The 22,308-nt window shown below is 39.6% G+C and overlaps 1 protein-coding gene across 1 annotated transcript in view; it reads right to left on the reverse strand.

Moving 5' to 3' along the window:
• Positions 1–487: 487 nt before the first annotated feature.
• LOC139940360 (structural maintenance of chromosomes protein 3-like) overlaps positions 488–22,308 on the reverse strand; it is a 39,340-nt gene continuing 17,519 nt past the window's right edge. Inside the window, exons 16-29 of the mRNA XM_071936574.1 lie at positions 21,891–22,048; positions 20,956–21,097; positions 17,633–17,783; positions 16,632–16,851; positions 15,732–15,889; positions 14,293–14,408; positions 13,202–13,276; positions 12,494–12,763; positions 10,269–10,499; positions 8,514–8,678; positions 7,451–7,516; positions 5,587–5,764; positions 4,541–4,647; positions 488–3,560 (exon numbers count right to left, since the gene is read on the reverse strand). Coding sequence (XP_071792675.1) covers positions 3,489–3,560; positions 4,541–4,647; positions 5,587–5,764; positions 7,451–7,516; positions 8,514–8,678; positions 10,269–10,499; positions 12,494–12,763; positions 13,202–13,276; positions 14,293–14,408; positions 15,732–15,889; positions 16,632–16,851; positions 17,633–17,783; positions 20,956–21,097; positions 21,891–22,048 — 2,109 coding nt within the window. The 3' untranslated portion in view covers positions 488–3,488. The remainder of the gene's footprint in view (positions 3,561–4,540; positions 4,648–5,586; positions 5,765–7,450; positions 7,517–8,513; positions 8,679–10,268; positions 10,500–12,493; positions 12,764–13,201; positions 13,277–14,292; positions 14,409–15,731; positions 15,890–16,631; positions 16,852–17,632; positions 17,784–20,955; positions 21,098–21,890; positions 22,049–22,308) is intronic.

Genomic DNA, 22,308 nt, shown 5'->3' on the forward strand with positions numbered 1-22,308 from the left:
TTTCATAGACCTACTCGTCCGATCCAAGGCAACGTGTTCCTTTAATCTGTCTCAGCTCCCCTTAGGGAGTAAACAGGCCCGAGCTGCTGTGGCGCTCCAAAGGCTTGATCATTCACAATATCAACCTCTACCCTCGCAGGTACCCAATTATACCCCTGGGTGAAGAGAAGCAATTATAGTAAAGTATCTTGCTCAAGGACACAAGTGTCACGACCGGGATTCGAACCCACACTTCTGATTATTGTGCTATACTGAATAATGATTTTGATGTTCTAAACCACTCACCCATGACCACCCTATCACCCTTGGTAGCAAGGGACATTTTTTCTAACCTGTGTCTTATAACTCTTTAAATATATATTTGGAAAAAAAAAAAAATTTCTTATATTTTGCCTAAAATTACCTTATCTGAGATAACCCTCCGGGGCCCAATGGGGGCTGAAATAGCAACAGATGATAACACAAATCTCATTTATATATAGACGGATTGAAACTTTCAAATCTGACTTTTATTGACATAAACAGTGAACTCTATAAAACTCAACTTGGACCAAAGAATACAACAAACAATTTTAACTGTTAAACACATTGGTTTTTTTACAACTCTAGAACTGTTTCCTACATGGAGTTTACTTAGAAAAAAGGGAAGGTCACAGGTTTCCCTGTTAATACTTCAGGAGAATTTAGCACTTAATTTTGATCAAAAATCAAAGTTATTTGAAATGAAAACAACCCTTTACAGATTTTCAAAACCTTTATCAAAAAATGTCTTTAAAATAAAGTGACCTTTTCAGTTTTTGGTCCGAATCAACTCAGACAAAGAGTATCCTTTTTAGCGATCTGGGGCCAATTTCATAGAGCTGGTAAGCAAAAAATTTGCTTAAGCACGAAAATAGTTCGCTTATTTTACACATGTTACTGGCCAAAATTTCCTGCCATATACATTGCTTATGACTAGTATTAAGCTGTTGTTTACTTAGCATTACAATTGAGTGGAGTCTTGGCCGGTAATCTGATTTTACTAAGCAATGAATTTTTTGCTTAAGCAAATTTTTTTACTTAAGCAGCTCTATGAAATTGGGCCCTGGGGTGCGTTCCACTCCCGCAAACGAATCGCAACTGTTCGCGCAAACGTTGTTTATCTGTGGAACGATTGGTGCGCACTTCGCAATGTCATTATGGCGGTGCTCTGAAATGAAGATGGCGACACCGTACATAGTTTGTTTTTTTTTACATTGTTTTTGCTGTATGTATATCCTCTTCTGTTATCACGACATCCAAACTTTGTTTTTTCAAATTTTGTATTATCAACCACGGAATATACACTGTAATTATGTTTGTGACAAAAAAAATAACGTATGCTTGTCCGGCATTTTAAAAACCACTCGCCAACACCTCAGAAGTATGTTCCACTGGAAATTGTTGGCGAACGTGCGCAACTGTTGGCAACGTTTGAGGAATGGAACGCACCGCTGGTTCTTGCTAATGCCGAGGCCATCAAATCAGATATGGTGTCAAGAGTTATATATAAGAACTAGAGAGCACTGGTGAGGCTTCTTGCACAAACGCGATGGGACCGCAAGGAGACACGCGCACGCTATTCTGTACGCGCGTTATGAAACACACGTTGGAGTTTGTGTTTATTGAACGCTAAGCGATGCTGTTTTGTCAACTTACAAAACGGCCGCACAAACACACGCTGTGCGATGCCTGTTTTGTCAACTTACAAAATGGCCGCCTACGCGCATGCCAGGTTGCATATATAGGCCAGTGCGCCCTCTCGTTCTTATATATAACTCTATGTATGGGTGACCACCAACTAGAGGTTGAAATACACACATGCAGTCAGACCCCCATTCTTAACTTTTATAATCGGTATACATTATTACTATTGTATACAGGAAACAATACAGATGCTTGTATCGTAATACAAGTCTATGGCATCCATGTTGGAAACTACCTTTCTACATCAAAGTAACAATTATTATATATTTTTTTAAAGGTTTAAATAAATTCATTTCTTTTTCAAAACAAAGAAAGAATAGGAGGCGAAGCTAAGATTAAGAACATTCAACGATGAACTGCACTAGAATTCCAAGATTCTCGAGAGGGAATAAATATATCACTGCCCCCAAAATAATCGGGAGTAAAGATATTCCTCAGTAACTTTTACAATTCTTTGAATATTTAAAAAGATTGAACATACTTTAACGAACAACAGAAAAACCAATTACATTGAAACATTATTACGCATTTTTACAAGCTTTTAAAAACAATGATCTGAAGATGGCAATGCAGCGATCTTCTAATACCATGACTGACGCTTAAAGTCACTGTACACCCTGTGGTAATTGTCAAAGACCAGTAAATCTCACTTGGTGTATCTCAACATATGCATAACATAACAAATCTGTGAAAGTTTGGACTCAACTGGTCATCAAAGTTGCAAAAGGTTCATGAAAGAAAAAAACACCCTTGTTACACCAGTTTGTGTGCTTTCAGATGCCCCATAAAAGGCTTCAGGCCTGAAGTCTTAATATTTGAGTGAGAAATTACTCTTTGTTCAAAAACCGGATGAAGCTGTTTCTCACATATCAGCTCTCCATTGCTCGTTACCAAGTAATTTTTTATGCTAAACTTTATTTTGAGTCATTACCAATAGTGTCCAGTGCCCTTCAAGGAACTATGCCAAAGGAACAGTTGGGTGTATTGAATTCATATATTTGACCTATGACCTGCTAATGGCTTGAAGCCAAAGCGCAGGCTGTGATCTACTTGAGCAAACATTGAAAGACTTCGCAAACATTTGCAAGGAAACTCGGGTGGATGAGTTGTGTGCAGCCAGCATTGGCAAAAGTCTGCCTTAGATGGCGAACGTCAATTAAGATGCTTTAAGATGGCTACACATTTTTTGAAAGATGAATGAAAGGTTAAGCAGGCAATATTGTCAGGTTTGTAATTTCCAGTACTTGAGGTGAAGTTACTTCCAGTTTTTTTTTTAAGAAACATGCGGAAAAACTACAAAATTTAATTGACTTGGTGCCACCATAACATCGGCGATCAGTCTTGTGAGTTTTGTACTCAAATATCGGTTCCACTTTAGAACGAAGGGTTGCGTGAGCGTTTAAGTTTGCACAAGAGGAACAAAGGTCAGAAGCACATGTAGATTTTTCTAAAGGTCAAAGGTCAATCTGGGAAGATAGCACTTTAAATTGAGGTACAATTTCAAGAGGCTGTTTACTTTGCTAAAAAGCAAAGACCTCGCTAAGCAGCTGTGAATTTCCTTTTCATTGTCGGTGACGGAGGATGACGTAGAAGGTTGACTTCTTAGCTTTGTGTGATGTCGTCCTCCAGGAAATCTTTGGCTTGGTACAATTTCAAGACTTTGCTAAAAAGCAAAGACCTCGCTAAGCAGCTGTGAATTACCATCTGAAATGCCAGGTTATTTTCATTGTCGATGACGGAGGATGACGTAGAAGGTTGACTTCTTAGCTTTGTGTGATGTCGTCCTCCAGGAAATCTTTGGCTTGATCCTTAGAGATGACATCAATATGACTGACCTAAACATTCCCAAAACAAAAACAGAAGAGGAGAAACAGTTTTCAAATTGTATTCCGGTGGTGAAACCAATCGTTGATTTCATCAAACTTTTTCTAACTTAGAATCAGTCTTAGGACTCATGACGAGTTCTGTAACCAAAGACATTAGGACGCATTGAGCCCATCCTAAGTAAGAACGAGTTGTTCGTCTCATCCTATCTCGACTTATCTTTGCGCTTCTTGAAATCGGCTGAAAAGATTCTCAGAGGAGTCAAATCAAAGGAACACGTTGCGTTGGGTTTGAAACCATTTGTTATAAGATGTTTTAAAAGTAGAATACAATGATCCACACAAATTGCCTTGTAAAAAGTAACGACTGATTTTCTTCACCAGGCGGACTTAAGAAGTCTGAATTCAGATAAAAGTCTGACAAATTTCATCCCTGAGTTACAAAGAGTCTCTGCTTCTAAAGAGTATAATATGAAGTCCAGAATAATATTTCTCCCTTGTCGTTCTTTTTTTTTGTCCTCTTATAACAACGTTCCTGTTATAACGAGATTAAATTGACCAGACCCAGCGATCTTGCTATAATGAGAGTCAACCGATGCAAATCTCGCTTCTGTAGAAGAGAGATTGTATGATTCAGGCCGGTATGCGTGGTTTTTGAATGGGCAAGGGCACCAAGGCATTTATTTTCTCCTCGGTGAAGGGCACTTTATGAGGAAATTGTAAATTTCTACTGGAGACTTTTTAAGGGTACCAAGGCAATGACTTGGTTGCCTCCTTGAAGTATCAGGCTTGATGGTTTTGATTCTTGTACTTCATTCTTGCTAGGGCAAGGGCAAGGCAGTATCCTTCAATTAAAAGGCAACTCCATAAGGGATATGTCCATTTCTACTGGACCATTTCAAAGGGCACCGAGGTGATGACTAAGGGCATGAACACAAATCGCCTTTGAAGACACTCAAATGTCAGAATTTGGCTTGTCTTGACAATCTCACCTTGTTTCTAAATTTGACTCCGTAGAATTTATCGGCAGACTCCAGAAGCTCTGGTCGGAAGGTGGTCGTGATGAACTGGGCATTGCCGGACAACTCATGAAGCATATCTGAAGACGAAATAAAAATCAAAATGGTGGACAAGTCGTAAATTCACCCTCCATACTTATGAACATCGTAAAATAGTTCTGTATCTAGCAAGATAGGATTGTTGTTCAAGGTACAAGTCGCCCAACATCCAACGTCACACTTTGACGATGGCGTCACACTTTGAGGTACTGGCCTTTAGAATCTGGCAATTTTCTGCCAGATGAACCTTTGACCTTGCTTGCCATAAAACTGTGTATGTACACACACACCCGCAAGTGTGTATACGCCTGCAACCGCGGACCTCTTATTGTTACCCTTTTGTTTATACTCAACTTTTTTGCAACAGCTCCCATTGGTTTTGTAAACGTTTTCCCACTGTGAACCTTTCCCGAACCATGGACTCTTTTGTCCTTTTGTTGTTGTAGGTCCCTGGTTTGAATGTGTATACATACTCACTACACTAATTATTGTAAGTATTACTATCAGTATGGTAGTAATGCGTCATTGCATGCATACATGTTTGTCTATCCAATAAAACCGTTAGTCTTGTAAGGCCAGTGCCATGCAAATAAAGACAGGGGACCAGTCTTACAGCACTCCCATTGAGGATGGAGGTTCTAGGAAACCATTGATTATACTCGGAAACTTTCCTCATGAAGTCTTCTTTTTGTGAAGGTGCCGTTATCAGTTGTCTGGAGATGTGCGCATTATAAATTATTATCTGTCGTAACTTTCCTGGGTTCGTTAGAGCGCTATTTTAACGCTTTGTATTATTATTATTACAATCTAGTTCCAAAACTTTTACCTACATGTGTTTAATAAACACTTCCCAGTCTTCAGCTTTATGGGCTTTTGTATAACAAATTATATACATCCAAATGCGATTTTTTTTTATGGCGGAAAAAAAAAATTACTGAGAAATCCAACGCCTCAGCTTGACAGTTTTTTTTAATACCAACCTGCGACAGATTTCCTGTGCTGAGCGTCAAGCGCAGAATCTATCTCATCAAAGAGGTAGAAGGGTGCCGGGTCACATTTCTGGATGGCAAATATAAGGGTCAAGGCTACCAAGGATTTCTGCCCGCCGGAGAGTTGCTGCATCTCCCGAGTCTCGCTAGTCTTACCGGAGAAGGATACCTGAGGAAGGACAGAGTCATGTTTGGATAAGAATTCTCGACTGAATGTGATGATTGCACCGAGGGGCAAAAACGCTGTGGTTTGGTTTTGCATAGCGCCCTACACTGACACAAGACATAATGTATAGTCACTGCTTCCCCCCCCCTTCCCGAATCTCGCTGGTCTTATCAGAGAAGGATACTTGAGGCAGGACGAGAGACGTGTTCGGTTTGAGAATTCTCTACTGAATGTAATTATTGCATCGAGGGATATAAAATGCTGTGACTTGGTTTTGCGCGACGCCTTACACTGATCTCCCGGAGTCTCGCTGGTTTTATCAGAGAAGGATACCGGAGGCAAGACAAGAGTCAAGTTTGGTTTAGAATTCTCTACTGAATGTAACGATTGAATCAGGGATCAGGAAAGCTGTGATTTGGTTTTGCCCAGCAGCCTACACTGATCCAAGACACAATGTATTGTCACTACTCCCCCCCCCCCTTCCCCGAGTCTCGCTGGTTTTACCAGAAAAGGATACCTGAGGCAGGACGAGAGACGTGTTCGGTTTAGAATTCTCTACTGAATGTAATTATTGCACAGGGGTCAAGAACGCTGTGATTTTGTTTTGTGCACGCCCTAAACTGATCCAAGACACAATGTATAGTCACTGCTCCCCCCACCCCTTCCCTGAGTCTTGCTGGTTTTACCCGAGAAGGATACCTGAGGCAAGACAAGAGTCAAGTTTGGTTTAGAATTCTCTACTGAATGCAATTATTACACAGGGGTCAAGAACGCTGTGATTTTGTTTTGCGCAACGTCCTACACTGATCCAAGACAGAATGTATAGTCACTGCTCACCCACTCCTTCACCGAGTCTCACTGGTCTTATCAGAGAAAGATACCTGAGGCAAGACGAGAGTCAGGCTTGGTTTAGAATTCTCTACTGAATGCAACGATTGAATCAGGGATCAGGAAAGCTGTGATTTGGTTTTGCACAGCACCCTACATTAATACAAGACGCAATGTATAGTCACCGTTCCCCCTCCCCCTTCCCGGAGTTCGGCAGGGATACATACATACACATACTCTTGAACAAGATCGTTCTGTTACGCTGCTCCATTTCTTTGGAAGTCTTCTTGTGAATATACTAAAGAATCATTTCTCGGCAGCCAGTTTTAAAAGTTGACAGAGAGATTAAGGGAATCCCTATAATCACTACCAAGAAATCAGGTTGGGTGTTCTGAAAACCCAATCCACATAGTGCCCCCGACTGGATTCCAACCAGGGTCCCAGAGGTGGAAAACGAGAAAAGACACCACTGCCTATTTTTGATTTCATGTTTAAACACACAGCAGCCATGTTTTCAAAGTTGAAAGAAGAAGAGGGCGTCCCTATGTAATCATTGCTTCATGTTTAAATACTCGGCAGCCAGTTTTCAAAGTTGATAGAGAGAACAAGGGCACCCCTGTTATCAATGCCAAGAAATCAGGTTGGGTGTTCTGAAAGCCCAATCCACATAGTGCCCCCGACTGGATTCCAACTAGGGTCCCAGAGGTGGAAAACGAGAAAAGACACCACTGCCTATTTTTGATTTCATGTTTAAACACACAGCAGCCATGTTTTCAAAGTTGAAAGAAGAAGAGGGCGTCCCTATGTCATCATTGCCAGATGTGTTTCACTACAATGTTGGTATATATGTTGTCTGTTTACCTTGATGCAAACTCCAGTGAACTGCTCTACGAGGGGCACACCCGACTGAGAGGATTCTGAATCAAGCTGTTCAAGCAAAAAATATTATTTCAACAAATTTTTGTTAAAAATATTGACAACAAATCATAAATACATGTAGTTTGTATTTGTATACGGTAAAAACAAAAACTTGATTCGACATCAACAGTGGAACTGAGGCTGGCCATAGAAATAGAACCCGGAGAGCGCTGAGTGTCTCAATGTGCTTGCGGTTTCGTTGTGAGACCATTTTTATGGACGGGCACACGCCATTTTCGTAACGCGTGTATACAGTTTTGCCATACAATGACATCATCATTGACCAATGAAAACACTAGAAATGGTCTATGTGCGCTGACATCTTGCCATTTTGCCATACGCGCGTGTCACACGATGATAGTTTTGCCATACGCACGTATTACGCGGTATTGATACGCCGCGTTCACAGACGACACAGAGGGTGGTCGAGCTCAGCATTCTCTGGGTTCTATTTCTATGAGGCTGGCATAAAATTAGTCTGGTACCAATAGGTATGTATGAGATCCAGCATTAACAATTGCAAATGCATGCAGGGAGCCTGACCAAAGCGGTGTCAGAATGTTGACAGTCGATTCAGAGGGTCTGTTTGTTTAGATGAACTTTCGGTCAAGGGAACTCGGCAAACTCCCACAAGGGGATATAAACACCAAGCTGGCAAAAGCCAATCTCTCTCAAACAAACATTCGTTTAACGCCTATGATCATGAATTGCACAAATCAATAAAGTGCGATTCAGTAACTAGATGGCTGTACTTATTCTGTCTGTCATTGTGAAATTGGCGGGTCTTGGTGACCCCATGGAAATAGGGTTAGTGAACTCTGACCTTCAATTCCAATACTTCATGGAGGCATTGCAGGCAATTGGCTCCATGCCCCGTGGTCATTGCCTTGGTGCCCTCGACATTTACTCATAGGGTGCCCTTTACCAAAGGCCTGAGCGCAGGTCTTGGTGAATCACCCTACGGCAATAGGGTTAATGACCTTTGACCTTTCAACCCTTTACTGACCTCTTGGGATGATTCGCTGTCTCCCTTCTTCATGACGAGGGTTGCTTTACCGGCGGGTACCAGTTTGTTGAAGACTTCACTAAAGTATTTGGAAACCTGTTTGAACGTCAGCTGGATAGCCTCGTACTTTCTCAATTCCAGTACATTCATCAGGTCAGTAATGGACTACAAAATCAAACAAAAATGCAAAATCATCAGGTGTGTTTATATTCACATACAGTTGCCTTCATTGAGATGGAAACAATAGTAAGCGGGGTAAGTTGAAGAATTTTGGTACTTTTTGTAGTAGCACAAAACACAATGTCCACAGATTTACATTAAACTTACACTGTTTAAAGATAACGATAGTAGAAAGCTTACCTTAAAATATTACTTACTGAGGTGCTGTAGTTTTTGAGAAATGAGTAAAACAATGTCACACAAATTCGTTTTACATGCTAAAATAATTGTCTTGACTTGTTTTACTCATTTCTCAGAAACTAAAGCACCCCAGCAAGTAACATTTTAAGGGAAGGTTTTTTAGCATCATTATCTTCAAACTGTGAGTTTGATGTAAATCTGTGATTTTCAGGGTAAGCAAACAACAGCTGAATACCAGTAACATGCAATATATAACTAATGGAAATTTGGTTGGTAATCCTGTTCTCATCAAGGAAGAAATTTCATGCTAAGCAAATTTTTGTGCTTAGCAGCTCTATGAAATTGGGCCCTGGCCTTAGCTCTGGTCCAGACATTACACTCTTGGCATTTCCAGAAGGTGCATTCCGCTGCTGGGGATTGTGCTTTTTACGCACATGCTCCATGCCTTTGGAACCACCTCCCTGATCAAATTCGCTCAGCTGAGTCACTTGAAGTTTACAAGAAACATCTCAACACTTTCCTGTTCAATGGTTGATTGCTACGGACCAACCGTTTTTCCCATTATTAGTGCCTTTATATATTCGCTTATTGTACTGTTTCACATAAAGCGCTGCGGTTCCCAGTGTAAGGGCCTCGACTATAACAGGCAACTTTGACACAACCAAATGCAGTGCATACTCAAGGACCACTTTGTTAGCGCACGAGTCGTTTTTCAAAAACAATGTCTTACGATCCCTAAGAAAAGTATGTGAACATTCAAATATGAATTGCACTTTCGTCTTAGAGATTGCCTGGAACTGGTTGCCCGTAAATTGCTTCGTGTGACATTGGCCTCAGAACGCTCTATAAATAAGGGAATAAAAGGGTAGCGACGAGTTCTTACACGGCCGTTTAAAGCCGGCAGGGTCGAATTGCCGCGTGATAAAGCACAGGAACGACCCTGCAAGGTTTTAATTGGACGACTAAGAACGACACACTACTCTTTTATTCCCATTCATAAATGCCCTTTTGTTAAAAAAAACGTTAAAAAACATACAATTACAGACACTTTGACAGTTGAAAATTTGAGGTTTGAAATATTTTTTTCAAAAACTTTGTGAAGAGTCAGTCTGTTGCGCGTGGGTTGTGTGTACGCACGCGCGCTTAAAAATAGATTAGGCACGCGCTTAGAAGTAGATTACACGCTGTTTCTAATAGCTATGAATTGCGTTCCGCGTGATAATCTTGTGCGCCTGACACGCTGAAGCCAGCCGGTTAAAACACTGGTCATTATCAACCGTTTAAACACCCCCACGTGAAGCGCTCTCCACCAATAGGAGTAGAGAAACTGTCTGGGGTATTTATGAATGTCCGTTATTATTATTATTATTAATTGCCCCTAGCATTAAAACTTACAGCATGACCCTTGTCCAGCTCCTCCTTCCGATTGATCAACTTCTCCTTCTGGTCGGAGAAGTTGACAAATTGATCCAAAGCCTTCTTATTGACATGGCTGTACTTCTTGAGCTCCGAGTTACACTGCTCCAACTTCTTGAAGAGTTGCTTGAGGGAGAGGTGCACATACTTCTCAAAGGCGTCGCTCGGCAAGGAGCCCAACTCGCGAATCTTACGCATACATTCTTCTTTCTGTTTTGGTTGTTCAGAAGAGAAAAAAAAAAAAATACATATTAAACTGAACTTTGTCCATCTACCCTCTTGTCTGTCAATAGGTTTAAAACTTTTGATGATGCCATTGCAGTTTTGAACAGTATGTTTGTAAAGATTTGTTGTCTGGTAAGATAGAAACACCAGTATTAATTGCTATGTAAATGTTATTATTGTAGGGACCCCAAGTGCCCCCTCAGAGTTGATTTGCCTAATTTTCTGTAAAAAAGTTAAAGGAACACGTTGCCTTGGATCGGACGAGTTGGTCAAAACAAAAGTGTTTGTAACCGTTTTTTATAAAATGCATATGGTTGTAAAGATGTTTTAAAAGTAGAATACAATGATCCACACAAGTTTGCCTCGAAATTGCGTGGTTTTCCTTCTACTGTGTGAACTACATGGTCGGCTATTTATGGGGGTCAAAATTTTGACCCCCATAAATGGCCGACGTGTTAGTCGACGAGGTAAAAGGAAAACCACGCAATTTCGAGGCATGTTTGTGTGGATCATTGTATTCTACTTTTACAACATCTTTCTACCCATATGCATTTTATAAAAAACGGTTACAAACGCTTTTCAAAGACCAACTCGACCGATCCAAGGCAACGTGTTCCTTTAAGTTGGGGTCCATGACTCTTGAACTCGCTCTTTTTTTTTTTTTCACTCTGATCGTGAAGCCTAGTATTTTTCTTTAATTTCAAGGGAGTACAGCTCTTTACATTTACTATCTGGGAGAGATAAGGGTAGTACCTGGCGACTCGTAAGTAGTACTTTGTTTGGTAGAAGTAGCACTTCTAGGGGGAATATTTCACCAACATAGTCCTTATATTTGTAATGTTGTGTGTTGCAGCTCATGTATGTAGGCGACCATGTTTTGACATTCACTGATTGCACTGATTGATTTGTAAACTAGTGATTGTGCTGTGCTAGATCATGTGATTGCTACTCTCTTGTATTACATCAGTTGCAGAAAAGAATAGTTACATTTTATATTTCAGACATTTATTTAATTTTTTTTATCCGAGTCAAGGCTCTTATCTGATGGTTTAGTCGATTTGAAAGGGGTTGTGGTTTGTCAATCCAACGACTGAAACCACTTGTTGTAATTACAAAACCATCAAAACTTTCAATAAATTCAAGTAGATTTTTGAATGCCAGAGTTACTAGTGTATTACATACCTAAAATGACAACATTAATTAGTCCTTCTTTCAGACGGAAAATTAACTCTGACGTTAAGTATGTATTTGTGATAGTGTCAAAAGAGTTTTGTTTCGTACGCAGTTTCTTGAATGTGATGATCTTGGTACTCCTGGTCAGCTGCTCAGATTGTTCCGACATTCCTTTTGTTTCACTGTTTTTGGTATTTACTGCGCCTTGAACACCCAGCAGGGTGGATACGTGCGTGTTACAAGTCTTATTATTATTAATATTATTATTATTATTTGTGACCCACTCTGTGCAAATGAGTCACATGTCGCCCAATGCAATATTAAGTTATGGACAGTTTAATGTGGAAAATCTCTAAATGCATGGTTAACCTTTAGAACACTTACCTAGGCAATTAAGCTATGAAAACAACAATTTTGTGATCATACTTACATGTATGTCTAATTTGTATCCTTTTGCACACAATGGTAGTTTAAAATATCAAACGGGAGTAACTCAGCAATGCGATACACCCCAAAGCTTAGACACATACCAGATTACTGCTGCTGATGTGTTCTTTCCAGCCATGCATACAACTCAATTCTTGAAATGGCCTACATCTGACTCATTTTCACAGAGCGGGTCACATTTATGGTTTCAGGGTCGTCAGAGAGTGTCAGGGTTATCCTTGTTTCTTTAATTACGTATTTATGTCCCTTTTACTGTCAATTTGATGAACCTTTATCTTTTTATCTGCTCCATTTTTTTGAGGTTTTGAGGAAATAAATAAATTAATATAAACATGAGGGCTACATTTCACCGCACCCACCTTCTTCAACAGCAGACTCTGCTTATTGGTCATCTTCTCCAAGGCCTTCGTATCGGTGTTGATCTTATCGCCAAAATCTCTCTCCTTATTCTTCTTTTCTTCAAGATCGGACTGTTTGCTCAGCTGCTCCCGATTCAGACTCTCGATCTGACTCTCAAAGTCCTCGATCCGAGCCTTGTTGGTCTCGATGGACATCTCGGTTCCTTGTAGCTCGGCCAGACACGTCTCTAACTTCTGCTTCCTATCCTCTATGGAAATTTCTTGAAGTTCCTACAAAGTGTCACAAAATTCGTGGTCTTTGAAAGGGAACATTTATTCTGATCCATTTCTATCGAGAAATCGTCAAGAAATGGATATTACAAACATTTCTTTAAGCTCCTACAAAGTGTCGACAAATCATGGTCTGTGAAGAGAACATTTATTCTGATCAATTTCTATCAAGGAGATCGTCACGAAGAGGATATTACAAACATTTCTTTAAGCTCCTACAAAGTGTCAAAAAAATCATGGTCTGTGAAGAGAACATTTATTCCGATCCACCTCTTTCAAGAAATTATCAACAAATGGGTATTATAATAACTTACAAAGTTTTATCGTCATTTGACATACTTATTCATTCATTTTTCAAAGTTGTGATTTTGATGAATGGGTTACTTCTTCAAGGAACATTTGAAGACCAGAGAACATATGAAGTACATTAATACTTACAGCAACAAGACGTTCCCTTTTTCTCATCAGATTTCCCGATAGTAGATTCTCAATCTTGTTCTTCTCACCTTCAAGCTGCCGGAAAGAAAACAAAAATCAATAAAAACTTAAAGGCACTGTACACGTTCGGTAATTGTCAAAGACCAGTGTTCTCACTTGGTGTATCCCATCAACAGCTCTCCAATGCTCCTTACCAAGTCAGTTTTTAAGTTAATGTTTGTTTTGAGTAATTACCAAACGTGTACCTTCCCTTTAAATGTTAATTTTGTGGAATTTTGTGTAAGAGCCAGTTGGGTAGGAGAGTGCACGGAAAAAGAGATAATTTTACGTGCATCAGACAACCCACAGGACTACAGCTTTACATCCCATACGAAGAACAATACACCCTGACAATAGACCCATTGCATATGATGTCACACTCTTAAAAAGGAGGCAGATCATTGGACAATAGCTGTTCTCTGTTTGTGACCTCAGCGTACCTGTAGCGTTACGCAAGGGGGAGCTATTGATTTCTTAACACAATACAGCACGCGTCTCCAAAAAATGAGATGTACACGCCACATTGTTTGAGATGCGTTATCATGTCAGTTTGACTGTGATTGGTAAATACTTTATGGGGCAATGTCTGATGGTTTCGCCCAAGGGGCAATGTTTGATGGTTTTGCACATGGGGCAATGTTTGATGGTTTCGCCCATGGGGCAATGTTTTATGGTTTTGCTCATGGGGCAATGTTTGATGATTTCGCCAATTTTTGATCAAAGCCATACATTGCAAGTCCTCCTCTGACTGGACTTCTGAGGCAGGGATTCCCAGAGGGTATTATTTTGTCCGGGCACAAACCAATTTTGCATGTTCATTAAATTGCGCAAATCATACAAGATGATCGGCATATTATGCATACCGATCATGCACCATCAGCATGTTACGCAAACTATTTCGACCTGAAATCCTATTTGTATGAGTAATTTTTCCAGAATGTTTGTCCAGGCGCTCGATGATTTTTTCCGAGGGCAACATTTTTTTGATTTTTTGGGGACGGGCACCACGCTTGTAGGAAAGCCTATGAGGGGGTTGGAATCCCTAAGCTTACCTTAATCCGATCAGCTAGAGCTTGTTTATTCTGTTGATTTAATGTTTTGATCTCATCGTTCAGGCTGTCTACCTCGCGTTGATCTCCAACGCTCAGCTGGGACAGCAGGTCCGTTCCTGAAAGCCAAGAAGAATGACCAGAGAGAGAGTTGCAATAAGGGAAACAACTGGCCCAATTTCATAGCGCTGCTTAGCGGCCGATTTTGTGCTTACTGTGCAATATCTGTTTCATAGCCCTGCTAACCGTAAGCACACGAAAAGGCATGCTAACCTTCCGGTGCTTACCGCACAAAATAAATGACGTCACAATACAAATTCACGGTAAACACACAATATGGCCACCCAATATTCTGCTAACCTGTGAAATACACTAAGGCATAAGCAATTTTTTTCTGCTACAGGTAGCACACAAATGTGCTTACCTTTAAGCAGCGCTATGAAATTGGGCTTTGGACTACAATGATTCAGTGCCATTTTACAATGAGAACATACACAGAGAGGCAGAGGATTTTACATCCACAATGCTCAGTTGTCACAACCCTCTCTTCATAGCAAAATTAACAGGAGAATTAATTTTGGCTGGTAACCTTACTCTATTAAAAAAAAATATGGACTAATAATGCTTACGGGAAACCGGTCCAGGCACATAAAGAAGAAAAACAAGGTGAAAATTCCAGTTGAACCTAGTTAAACTGGGTTTAACTGGAACTAGTTGAAACCAGTTGATAAAGTAGTTAAACACAGTTAAAACCAGTTGGTTTAATATGGAAAATGGACAGAGACCAACTGGTTTATAATTTCAACCTAGTTGAACACAGTTAAACCTAGTCCAAACCAGTTGGTTAATATGGAAAATGGACGAGTTTGATCACTATCCAGTTGAACCAGTTGACCCCAGTTAACTAGGTTCAACTGGAATTTTGACCTGGGTTGCACAAAAGTTATGATCGGAACAAGTGATGAAGAGGAAAGCTAGCAAAACATGGGACTTGCTTTGTCATGTCTTAAGTTCGTATGTCCTTTTGTCTACATGTATGTCTGTTTGTTTTGTTTCTTTGTCTGTCTGGCTGTTTTTTTGTTTTTACAAGCTTCTGCTTATCAAAACAGCCGCTTAGTCTATTTATTACATTTATGTTTACTGTTACTTAATAATATTTTGCTTTATATTTACTCCGTAATACATGTAATTGTCAATATTTTTTACGGAAGTATGGAAATAAATGTGTATTTGAATTGAATTGAATTCAAATATCTCTTCAAGATGTTCAAAGATGTTGTTTGATGTAGGGCAGGGAGCTTGTTCCAATTGACAGGCGCAGTATTGTTTTCTGTGTTGGGCAACTCTCAGTGCACAGTGGCCAAGATTCCTCTGATCTGGATTTCCCTAAGCTTTAACCTCAGTTCATTGCAAAAGCTTATTTGTTGGTCTTGACAACCTACCTATTTCATCATCCAGGGACTGTGCGGATCCCTTCATAGCTTCCAGGCTTGTAATGAGACTAGACAGACGACGCTCCTTAGGGGTCAACGCCCTCTGGATGACCTGGCTCTCTTCCTTCATGATGCGCATGTCGCTCTTCATCTTCTCGTAAATGTCCCTGTTGGAGTAGAAGAAGAAAACAAAACAGGTGAGGTGGTGAAACTTCTGTTGTTAAAGACAGTGGACACTATTGGTAATTGTCAAAGACCAGTCTTCTCACTTAGTGTATCTCAATATATGCATGAAATAACAAACCTGTGAAAATTTGAGCTCAAGTGGTCGTTGAAGTTGCGAGATAATAATGAAAGAAAAAACACCCTTGTCACATGAAGTTGTGTGCGATAATTGATTTAGAGACCTCAAGTTCACAAACTTGAGGTCTCAAAATCAAATTCGTGGAAAATTACTTCTTTCTCAAAAACTACCTCACTTCAGAGGGAGCCGTTTCTCACAATGTTTTATACTATCAATGTCTCCCCATTACTCATTACCAAGTGAGGTTTTATGCTGATAATTATTTTGAGTAATTACCAATAGTGCCCACTGCCTTTAAACTGCCTTTAAATTGGCCCACTTGCTTTAAAGCAAGAGATCTAGACTGTCTGGTCAACGTTGGTGCGATTGTATACATCAATCAATCCATCAATCAAAGGCCATTTCTAACCGTATTCGGGTAAGCATAGTTTTCTTGTGCTTAGCTATTTTTGGGAACTCACTTATTCTTCCTGTTCTTCGTTTCCATCTTCTGCATCTCACTCATGAGTGCTAAATAGAAATCAACAGGATAGCAGTCACAAACTGAGGTAACCGTATTCGGGTAAGCATAATTTTCTTGTGCTTAGCTATTTTTGGGAACTCACTTATTCTTCCTGTTCTTCGTTTCCATCTTCTGCATCTCGCTCATGAGTTGAGTCACCTCCACCTCTACATGTTGAAGTTTCTCCCTCAGCTCTTCATATTCTTGCTCCTCTCGGCTCAGCTTCTGCCTCAGCTCCAAGATCCCGCTCTGGAGCTCCAGGCGAGATTTACGCGTGTCGTAGTAGCCGCCCGTGATGGCGCCACGTCGACTCACTTGATCACCTGTGCATTTTTAGAAAAGGTCAACGTCTGACAACCAGGAAAGCTTTGCTTGTTTAAAAAAAAACCTGCAATGAAGTTGCTTCTACTTGTATGCGATACAATGCTACTGCCAAATTGTTTTACCATGTCCTTTTTGTGTAATGCGACTGACGCTTTTTACAAAGCTATAACATCCAGAGTACAAAGCCCACAACATTTCTAATATCATCACTTAAACCCTTGGGTGTCAGTCAAGTACAAATCAGTCTATAAACTTAGTGGAAAAAATATCTCACAAAGAATTACTAGCAATACTAATGCGACTGACCATGGAATCGCCCACATACATAAACTGACAAACCTATAGAGGTTTGAGATCAATCGGCCATTTGGGTCACGAGAGACTAGTGAAAAACCGATTGCACATATTGCATTGCATCCATGCCAAAATAAAAAATGAATAAAACACTCACTGAGCGATAAACTCAAAACGGGAAATTAGATTATTTATTTCTCATCAAATATGACATTTCAGACAGAAATATGGCAAGGGATGTTTTCAACTATCATCATCATTAGACCGTGTAAGTTTTATGTAAATCTGTGATCTTCACAATTTTTGTTTCTTACCAATTCCGTAACGTTCCTTTAAATAGTGCAAGATAACTTTTCAGAAACTTGGTTTCAAGTTTGTTCTGTTTTACTGACAAGTTTCTATGCATAATTCTGAACTGCTGTGTTGAACAAGCGTACAGGTTTTCTTTTGGATGCTTTATCTATTAGAGAGGTACTGGGTACCAACCTTCCAGGGTGACACAATCTAGGTTCTGGGTTCTTGAGAACTGGGTTGCCACTTCGATGCTACGGCAGATGAGTGTCTTGCCGAAGACATGATTCAAGATGGCCTTAAACTTTTCGTCAAACTGGAGGTTGTGTAACATCGGCAACGCATCCTGTTAAAGCAATCGCACAACATCGGTAATCAGTATTGTCCAAAGGCCCACACTTCGTGTATCACAACTTCTATATATAAAATAACAAACCTGTGGAAAATTTAGGCTCAATCGGTCATCGGAGTCGGGAGAAAATAACGAAAAAACCCACCCTTGTTTCCGCACGTTTCGCCGTGTCATTACATGTGTTTAAAATAAAATTGTTATTCTCGCTATCGAGAATTGATATTGTTCAACTGTTTTCTCAAAAAGTAAAGCATTTCATAGAATAATATTTCAAGAGAAGTCTGTCACCATTACCTTCTGTAAACCCTGTAAGTTATTTGTAAATCTGTGAACCTTTACTTTTTTTGTTCTGTTCAGAAAGTGTCCAATGGCTTTAATCAAAGAAATTTGCAAGTTTTGTCTATAAACTCATCTGTTCACTTTGTAATTCTGTAATTCATTGTACAGATTACCCGGAATCTCTACCTTGGGTGTCATTATATAGTGGCAATGTTGCATAGTTATATTGTTCTTTCTTTTGTATTTAGGCAGTTCCACACTAATGGGCACAAACGTGTGACATGGAAAGGGAATGTTTGATAGTAGTTACAAAATGAAGTATGTTGTCATGTATTGTCTGTGTACATTCAGAAGCACATGAGGATTGTGGTTAACAAAAAAATAAGGTAAATGACCGAGTATTTAAGAAACTGGAAGGGTAAGTCTTCAAAATTTATACGTACGTAACAAGGACAGACATTTTGGTTACCATTTGATAGATGTTATACTAAAATAAATGTATTATCCAATGTTGCCCAGATACCAATTCAACAGACCCTTAGGGATAGTTACCAGCCAATAATAAGAAATTTAAGTTTTTCAAACAAATGTCTACATACAAATAAGGACAGAAGTTTGTCACAAATTGTCTGTCCATTGTTCGTACGCGACTTTTTTTCCCCCATTTTTATTTCCTTAATACCCACAGCAACATCTCAGTTTTATTGCTTACAATCAAGAGCCCTTTTATTAAAGGCAGTGGACACTATTGGTAATTACTCAAAATAATTATTAGCTTAAAACCTTACTTGGTGACGAGTAATGGGGAGAGGTTGATGGTATAAAACATTGTGAGAAACGGCTCCCTCTGAAGTAACGTAGTTTTCGAGAGGGAAGACATTTTCATCGAATTTGATTTCAAGACCTCAAGTTCTCGAAATCAACCATCTAAACGCACACAACTTCAAGTGACAACGGCATTTTGATGACCGGTTGAGCTCAAATTTTCACAGGTTTGTTTTATTTTATGCTTATGTTGAGATACACCAACTGTGAAGGCTAGTCTTTGACAATTACCAATAGTGTCCACTGCCTTTAAGAGTCAGGAAAGTTACCAGCGCAATATACTGTAATTGTTTTCAAATTCTTTCTTCACTTTCGAGGCCATATGTCTGTCTTTTGTTACATACGTAACACATTCCAAATGACCTTGTGATTCCTAGAGGTCACCAATTTTTTTATATTTTTTACTAGGAACAATGATAAAGAAATTTAATATGTAAAGGAAAAGACTGTAACAAAATAGTTCCTTTTGTCTTGCTCTCACATGCCTATCCAACATAGTTATCCCTTTGGTCCATTAGTGTGGAATGGCCCATTTGTAATGTATGTTTTGCTTGAACAGTGTCAAGAGCGTCACGTCTGACGGACCTGAGCGCTCTATAAGAGTAAGCTTGGGCGATATCGATTTATTTTATTCACGATATATCGCCGACAATATATCGCGATATTCGATATAATCGCGATTAATGAAATTTGACATCATCAGTCTTAAAACTCCAAGTGAAAGTTGTAGAAGAGACAGTCCTAGTATACGAGAGGTGTTCTAATGACCTATTCTTCTGGTTTTACTCCAAATCTATGGGGTATCAGCTAGCAAATACATCGCGATATTTAATCGATATATCGATATATCGCAATTATCGCGATTATCGCGATTATCGCGATATATCGCGATATATCGCGATATATCGATATTTTGATTAAAACCAAATCCATCCGATATCGAAATCGTGTCCAAATTAATATCGCGATACTCGATAATATCGTGATATCGCCCAAGCTTATATAAGAGGCCACTATTATAATAATTATTATTATAAGTTATTGTATTGTATTACTGTAGGCACCTTGGGCCCTCTATCGGTGGATATGTGCACATTATAAGTTTTGCCATTATTATTACTATTATTAACAAATTTGCAGTTCAGGGTCGTGCGAAGGTCAATACTGATTATGTTTTGCAGAACATTAGGCGGAGTAAAAACAAAAACATGTTTAGCGTCCCCATCCGCTTCCTTTTTTTTTTTGGGGGGGGGGGGGCCGCATGGATTTTATTTTTATCAATTTGAAATGAGATTCGAAGAAGACATTATTTGTCAATCGATTCATTGTCAATAAAATATCCGGAAGTCAGAACTCAGCCTGTGCCGATTACACAATTACAAACCAATCGTCCAGTTACACGTTTAAATTTTTACGGTTACGGTAAGCGTGACTTCACTCGCAAGTGCCACAAAATGAAGACCACTATACCATCACAGTGTTAACCATGCACAATCCATGCGACACGCAAGTAGTCACAACCTTTAAAATTTATAGGCTTGTAGTCTTTGTTATCACGCAACTTTGCGTGCTACTTTGCAGGCAAGATACATCAAATGTTAGAGGGCGCTTTCAAACTAGTGCAAAAGCCCAACTATATTTCACTTGTCAATCCTTAAAGACACTGGACACCTTTGGTAATTGTCAAAAACCAGTTGTCGCTTGGTGTATTTCAAAAGATGCACAAAATAACAAACCTGTGAAAATTTGAACTCAATTGGTCGTCGAAGTTGCGAGAGATTAATGGAAGAAAAAACACCCTTGTTGATTGAAGTTGTGTGCTTTCAGATGCTTAGTTTCGAGACCTCAGCTGAGGTCCCGAAATCAATTCAAATATTTTAGTGACAAATTACCCCTTTCTCAAAACCTACAGTACTTCAGAGGGAGCGGTTTCTCACAATGTTTTATACTATTAACAGCTCACCGTTGCTCATTACCAAGTAATTTTTTATGCTAACAATTATTTTGAGTAATAACTAATAGTGTCAAGTGGCTCTGAAGCCAAATAGTTTCTTAGACTTACCGGAGATTCTGGGTACTGGGTTTCACGATTTTCAAGACGGTTCAGAGGGAAGAATGTGACTTCTCCAGGCATCTTAGATTTATTCATCTCGGACAGTATCTTGGTGCTGATGACATCGGTGTCAACGATGTGGTAGAACAATCTAAAGAATTAATTGGAGTGGATTTGATTAGATTGTAGTTAAAGGAACACATTGCCTTGGATCGGTCGAGTTGGTCTTTGAAAAGCGTTCTGTAACCGTTTGTTATAAAATCGGTATGGTTAGAAAGATGTTGTAAAAGTAGAATACAATGATCTACACAAATATGCCTCGAAATTGCGTGGTTTTTGTTTTACCTCGTCGACAAACACAGTCCGCCATTTATGGGAGTCAAAAATTTGACTCCCATAAATGGCCGACCGTGTTAGTTCGCGACGTAAAATGAAAACCGTGCAATTTTGAGTGATACTTGTGTGGATCATTATATTCTACTTTTAAAACATCTTTCTAACCATATGCATTTCATAACAAACGGTTTCAAACGCTTTTCATAGACCAACTCGTCCTATCCAAGGCAACGTGTTCCTTTAAGATGAAAAACACTCCTCCTGTGGTTTGAGGGAGTAGTAGACGCATGTGAGGTCAGTGCAAGAGTCGACCATGATTTTTAAGCCAAATGACAATACAATTATTGATAATAAACACTAGAGGGCCTGAACATCTGACGTCTCACTTTTTGGCTCGATAATTACTCCAGAGATCTGTCGTTGAGCCCACGTTCATAATTTGACCTCGCATCATTTCACATGGTCTTAATTGTTCTGGAGATTTGCAGTTAAATCCGATGTACTTGGTATACAAATAAATCAATACATGTACCTGACCTTATCCTTGCAAATAAGGACAGGGGACCAGCCTCAGTCAGCTACTGCTTGGCCTATTTTAAATAACTCACCTGCTGCCGGCAGTGACCTCCGTGCAGGTATTAAACCGAGAGGCACATTGGAAGTTCTCTATCAGTACACCATGGTACCCTTCTAGCTCCTTAGTCATGCCCTTCGATCTAAACAGGTCCAAGACTCTCTTGATGCTGTCAATGCCGCGCAATACAGCCTGTCATATCGATTAAAATATTGGTACACGATGATCAATAATACATAATAAATAGCAAAGTCTTGCAAAGCACACACCTCCATCAACAAGGTGCTAACAAAATAGAGAAAACATGTTTAACAATATGCTTTTAGCAGCAGGTGTTTTTGAGAGAATTTTTGACAGAGTGATCAAAGGGTTTAGAGCATCAAATTCAAGTTCTAGTGGTTAAGTCATCAGGGTGTTGGTTTGAGTTCCGGTCACGACACTTGTGTCCTTGA

The sequence above is a fragment of the Asterias amurensis genome, chromosome 8 (assembly GCF_032118995.1).
Source record: "Asterias amurensis chromosome 8, ASM3211899v1".
Taxonomy (NCBI): Eukaryota; Metazoa; Echinodermata; class Asteroidea; order Forcipulatida; family Asteriidae; genus Asterias; species Asterias amurensis.